The 5,876-nt window shown below is 50.7% G+C and overlaps 1 protein-coding gene across 1 annotated transcript; it reads left to right on the top strand.

The window, feature by feature from the left end:
- The first annotated feature begins 4,604 nt into the window (after positions 1–4,604).
- Positions 4,605–5,579, top strand: LOC137833362 (uncharacterized mitochondrial protein AtMg00810-like). The gene has a single exon (XM_068641714.1). It carries the CDS (start codon positions 4,605–4,607, stop codon positions 5,577–5,579), a length of 975 nt encoding a protein of 324 aa, XP_068497815.1.
- Positions 5,580–5,876: the final 297 nt, after the last annotated feature.

The following is a 5,876-nucleotide window of genomic DNA, read 5'->3' as shown; positions in this document are numbered from 1 at the left end:
ACGGTCCTCTGCCTTCCCCCCTTGCCCGAGCTGGCTAGCTTGGCGAGCAAGTCGGCTCTGGCATTTTGTTCCCTTGGTACGTGGATCAATTCAAACGCTGTAAAGGACACCTTCAAGGTGTGCACATACTCGAGGTATGTAGCCATCTGTGGATCCTTGGCCTGGAATTCCCCCGTTACCTGGCCAGTGACCAACAGGGAATCGGTTTTGGCCATTAACCTTCTCGCTCCCATCTCCTTTGCCAGCAGCATTCCGGCGATTAGGGCCTCGTACTCCGCCTGGTTGTTGCTGGCTTTAAAGGCGAAACACAGGGACTGCTCGATCAGTACCCCGTTCGGGCCTTCTAGGATGACCCCCGCGCCACTCCCCTGTTGGTTTGAGGATCCGTCCACCGATAAGACCCATCGGAAAATCGAGCCCTCTGGCCGTGCGTCGCCCGATGAAAACTCAACGACGAAATCCGCGAACACCTGCCCCTTAATCGGTCCTCGGGGTTCGTATTTGATATCGAACTCAGATAACTCTACGGCCCACTTTACCATTCTTCCAGCTACATCCGGCTTTTTCAGCACCTTTTGGATGGGAAGATCAGTCATCACTACAACCGTGAAGCTGTGAAAATAGTGACGCAGCCTTCTTGCTGAGAACACCACCGCCAAAGCTGCCTTCTCCAGAGCCTGATATCTTACTTCAGGGCCCTGCAGCACCTTGCTCACAAAATAAATAGGTCTCTGGCCCTGTTCCTGCTCTTGGACCAGAACCGAACTGACCGCCCTCTCCGTTACAGCAAAGTATAAACGAAGAGGGGTGCTCGTCTGTGGCTTGCACAGCACCGGCGGGCTTGCCAAATATTCTTTAAGCTTAACAAATGCCTCCTCACATTCTTCGGTCCAAGCGAACCTCCTGTTCCGCTTGAGACATTGGAAGTAAGGATGGCCCTTCTCCCCTCCAGCGGACATGAATCGCGACAATGCCGCCAGTCGACCGGTGAGTTGATGCACCTCCTTCACCGACGCTGGGCTCCTCATTGCCATGATCGCCGCACATTTCTCGGGATTTGCCTCAATCCCTCGTTCTGTTAAGAGGAAGCCTAGAAACTTCCCCGCTTCCACACCAAAGATACATTTCTCTGGGTTGAGCTTCAACCTGTACTTGACGATCGTTGTGAAAAGTTCCTCCAGATCAGCGACATGCTCCTCCTTCCCTCGCGAGGTGACCACCATGTCATCAACATACGCCTGTACGTTCCTTCCCAGCATCGGCGAGAGTACTCTATCCATCAGTCTTTGATAGGTGGCCCCCGCATTCTTCAAACCGAACGACATTACCTTATAACAGTAGCAAGATCGCTCGGTCATGAACGCGGTCTTGCACTCGCCCGACGGGTGCATCCTGATCTGATTGTAACCCGAAAAAGCGTCCAAGAAACTCATCAGCTGGTATCCTGACGCACTATCTACCAGGGCGTCAATGCTAGGCAGGGGATAGGAATCCATGGGGCATGCTTTGTTGAGGTTGGTGAAATCCACGCACATCCTCCACTTTCCGTTTGACTTCTTCACCAGCACCACATTGGCCAGCCACTCTGGGTACTGGATTTCCCTGATATGCCCCGCGGCCAAGAGTTTGTGAGTTTCCTCGCGGATCACCTGCCTCTTTTCCTCATTGTACTTCCTCCTCCTTTGGCGCACCGGTCGGACCTGGGGATCCATTGCGAGGCGATGGCAGAGGAAGTCCGGGTCAATGCCCGACATGTCCGAGGCTGACCACGCAAATGCGCCCATGTTCTTCTCAATTACCCCGGAGATCTGTCGTCGCGTGTCCTCGTCGAGTTGTCCTCCCAGCTTGAACCCTCTTCCCCCGATCTCCGCCTCCACCCACCCCTCAGTCGGGTGGGGTCTTCTCTCTCTGGCGATGACCGCCCTCGCTATCCCAGACTCGCGAGGGGCGATCCTTCTCGCCCTCTCAGCTTCATCCTGGGCACTTCCCGTGCCCCCAAGCACCGCTTCTTCCATCTCCACGTCGCTGTGCGTGCCTCTCACCAACGTCGCGACTTTCACTTTTTCCTCATCCAACCTTGGTGGCGGCGTCGTGGTAACATGGAACATGCTTCTCCGCTGCTTGAGACTGTTTTCGTAGCAGCGGCGGGCTTCCTTCTGGTCCGATTTAATGGTAACCACTACCCCCTCCATCGAAGGCATCTTTACCTTCACGTGCCTTGTCGATGGTACAGCTCCTAACCTATTGAGCGTCGGTCTTCCCAACAGTATGTTGTAAGCGGACGGAGCATTGACCACCAAGTACTTAATTTTCTCAGTGCGGGCTGTGGCACCATCTGTGAATGTGGTCCTTAGCTCCACATAGCCCCGCATCTCTACCTGGTCCCCTGCGAAACCATACAAACACCCTGGGTACGGCTTCAAATGGTCAGGGGACAGCTGCAGTTTGCTGAACGTCGGCCAGAACATCACGTCTGTCGAGCTTCCCTGGTCCACGAGGACCCTGTGCACCTTCCTCCCTGCCGTGACAAGGGATATAACTATTGGGTCGTTGTCGTGAGGCACAACGTCCCAGAGATCAGCTTTGGTAAAGACGATGTCAACATCGGGGGAGTGATCCTCCTCCGTCGAGTCGACTGCCAACACCGACCGTGCGTACTTCTTTCTCTGAGAGGCCGTGCATCCTCCCCCAGAGAAACCTCTCGCGATCGTGTGCACCTCCCTGTGCACCGGTACTTCGTGCCGCGGATCACTTGCTGGGGCCCCCGATACCTGATCACATTGCGGCTCTCGCAAGTAATCACTTAGGAAACCGTTTTTTACCAACTCGCGAGTTGGTGTCCCAAAGCCAAGCACGCGCGGAGTGGGTGGCCATAAGCCTGATGGAACTCACACCAGACGTCTTTCTTTCGCCCCAGCACCCTGTCGGTCTTCTTCGGCGCTCGCAGCCTTGCTGCTATAGCTAGAATGGCGATCAGCTCCGCTAGCTCCACCACAAAATCAAACCTGGGGGGTGCGTTACTTTCCTTCATGCGCCCCCCATTCTGGTCCCTTCGAGGTTCGTAAGGGCGAGGTTTTCCCTGAGCCCTCTTTCCCTCTTTGGCCTCGTGCACCCTCATCGGCTGCTGAGTCCTGCTTGGTCCTACGTGCGACTTGTTAGGGATCGCGCTTTCCCTTTTCTTAGAAATCGCTGTTTCTGCGGTGATGTGCGCCACAACACGACGCCTAATCTCCGCGAAAGTGCTGGGGCGATGCCTGATCAAAGACTCACTAAAGGGGCCTGCAAGAACCTTTTTCTTGAACGCGTGCACCAGCATATCTTCATCTTTGTTGGGCAGCCTCACCACCTGCGCCCCAAAACGGTTAAGGTAATCCTGGAGGGACTCACCTTGGTTCTGGCGCACATCGAAGAGATCGTACGACAGCACTGGGGGTGCCCTGTTCACGATATACTGCTCCCTGAACAATTTTGAGAATTGTTGAAACGAAGTGATGTGGCCGTCTGGCAGGCTTACGAACCATTCTAGCGCAATCCCGCTCAGGGTGCTCATGAATAGCTTGCAGTATACGACATCTGAGCCTCCAGAAAGAATCATCTGGGTGTGGAACGCTGTCAGGTGCGCTTTTGGATCCTCTACCCCTGTGAACGAGGCCTTCACCCCCACACTAGACCTGGTGGTACAACTGCACCCATTATTTCAGATGAGAATGGCATGGGGAAGGTCCTGGGAGGAGATGGTGGTGGCGCAGTTCTTCGTTAACTCGGTTCAAATCTTTGTTCCTGCCTTGCGATGCAGCCAAGTCCGCTTGCATCCTTTCTTGCGCCATTCTTGACGCCGCCACATCCTCTTGCAGCGCACACATTATCTCCAAGACTTGCGCCATCGTTACAGCTCCTTCTTCGACGGATGGCGCGGGTGTAGTTTGCCTTGTCTTCCTCATTCTTGCAGCAAAGAATCTTAAGAACACACGAAATCTGGCAGCACAGTGGATGGGATCACAATTTCACACGGGCCCCACGGTGGGCGCCACGGTGGGTCCCACTACGTCTAACTTCGCCTTCCGCAAGTCAGTGAACAAGACCACCAAAGAATCGTGTACTCTGAATCTCTGTGAGACTCGTGCACTCTGTGAATTCTCTCTCTTCTCTTTGTGCGAAAACTAGACCCTTGTTAGTATCAAAACGTACCCCTACAACAACGCGGAATGCCTTTATATAACCTGCTGCGCTCCCACGTTGTTCGTGCACGAAGTAACTTAGCGTGTTTCTTTCGTTGGATGTCTCGTGCAACCACTGCGTAGGTACCAGGTGCGACTTGGGCAAGCGCGCATACCAGGTATTACCTAACGCATGGATGATCACCTCTGTCCTGCCCCATGCATGTTACGGGCCGAGAGAGGTTCAATCACCGATCGACTGCTGGCCCCCTTAGACCACTCTCATGCATGGTACTGTAGAACGCATAACCTCTCTGATCTTTGATCTTCTCCTGACCACCGATCTCCGCCTGATCACCCTCTTCAAGACACGTCAGCTTCCTTGGCCCACCTGTCTCACTAAGAACGGCCCACGTGGCCATCAGTTGCTGACGTCATCCCAAACCGATGACCGACCGGATCAAAATCTATGTTGATGACATCATCTTTGGTGCTACACAAGATAGTTTGTGTGAAGAATTTGTGGCAGCTATGAAAGGTGAGTTTGAAATGTCTACGATAGGAGAACTTTCTTTCTTTCTTGGATTGCTGGTCAAGAAAAAAAAGTATGGAATCTTTCTATGTCAATCAAAGTATTGTAAAGAAATTTTCAAGAAATTTGAAATGGAAAGTTGCAAGGAAGCAAACACACCTATGCCCTCAAGTTGCTATATGGATGCAGATGCTGCTGGAAAAGGGGTAAATCAAACAAAATATAGAGGTTTGATTGACTCTTTGCTCTATCTCACAGCAAGTAGACCGGACATAATGTTTGCGGTATGTCTTTGTGCAAGATATCAAGCAAATCCAAAGGAATCCCACTTCAAAGCTGCAAAGAGGATTCTGGAATATCTCAAAGGAACAACAAATGTTGGTCTATGGTATCCTTCTCACTCTCCTATACATTTAATTGGCTATTCAGATTCTGATTTTGCAGGATGTAAGCTGGACAGAAAAAGCACAAGTGGTACTTGCCATCTTCTTGGTTCAAGTCTCATCTCATGGCACAGTAAGAAGCAAGCTTGTGTGGCTCTCTCTACTGCAGAGGTTGAATACATTGCTGCTGGTAGCTGTTGTGCACAAATTCTCTGGCTTAAACAACAACTTGCAGACTTTGGATTAAAGATTAGCAAGGTTCTCTTGATGTGTGACAACACAAGTGTCATCAATCTTACAAAAAATCAGATTCAACACTCAAGAACTAAGCACATTGAGATTCGCCATCATTTCCTAAGGGATCACGTGAACAATGGAGACTGTGAAGTGATGTTCATTGAGACAAAACTGCAACTAGCTGATATCTTCCCAAAACCACTACCAAAAGAAAGGTTTTTCTTTGTGAGAAATGAGTTAGGCATTCTTGACTCTCAAAATATTTCGTAAAACTATCTTATAACTGTTATAGTCTATTTGTGAAGACAAATAGGGGGAGAATTGATTGGTTCTTGTGTGTCTTTCTCTGAAAAAGTGTTTTCAATCTACTAAAATATCTGATATCATAACTGTTTTTGCTTCTGCTGACAGAAACAACCGATTGTTTCGTGCAATCAACCAATTGTTAGTCTGGTATATTGCTTTCAAAATGTGAAAAACTAACCTGCTGCTGTAGGAAACACTGGATTGTATATATGTTGTTTTTGCAGGAACTGCTTCAAATTCAATCATGTCCAACACAAGCAA

The sequence above is a fragment of the Phaseolus vulgaris genome, chromosome 6 (assembly GCF_000499845.2).
Source record: "Phaseolus vulgaris cultivar G19833 chromosome 6, P. vulgaris v2.0, whole genome shotgun sequence".
NCBI classification, from domain to species: domain Eukaryota; kingdom Viridiplantae; phylum Streptophyta; class Magnoliopsida; order Fabales; family Fabaceae; genus Phaseolus; species Phaseolus vulgaris.
The sequence above is the reverse complement of the archived record's forward strand: the minus strand, read 5'-3'. Positions and strand labels throughout refer to the sequence as shown.

Excerpts from the sequence above, each read along its gene's own strand:
- LOC137833362 (XM_068641714.1), top strand. The coding sequence starts at position 4,605 with ATGACCGACCGGATCAAAATCTATGTTGATGACATCATCTTTGGTGCT.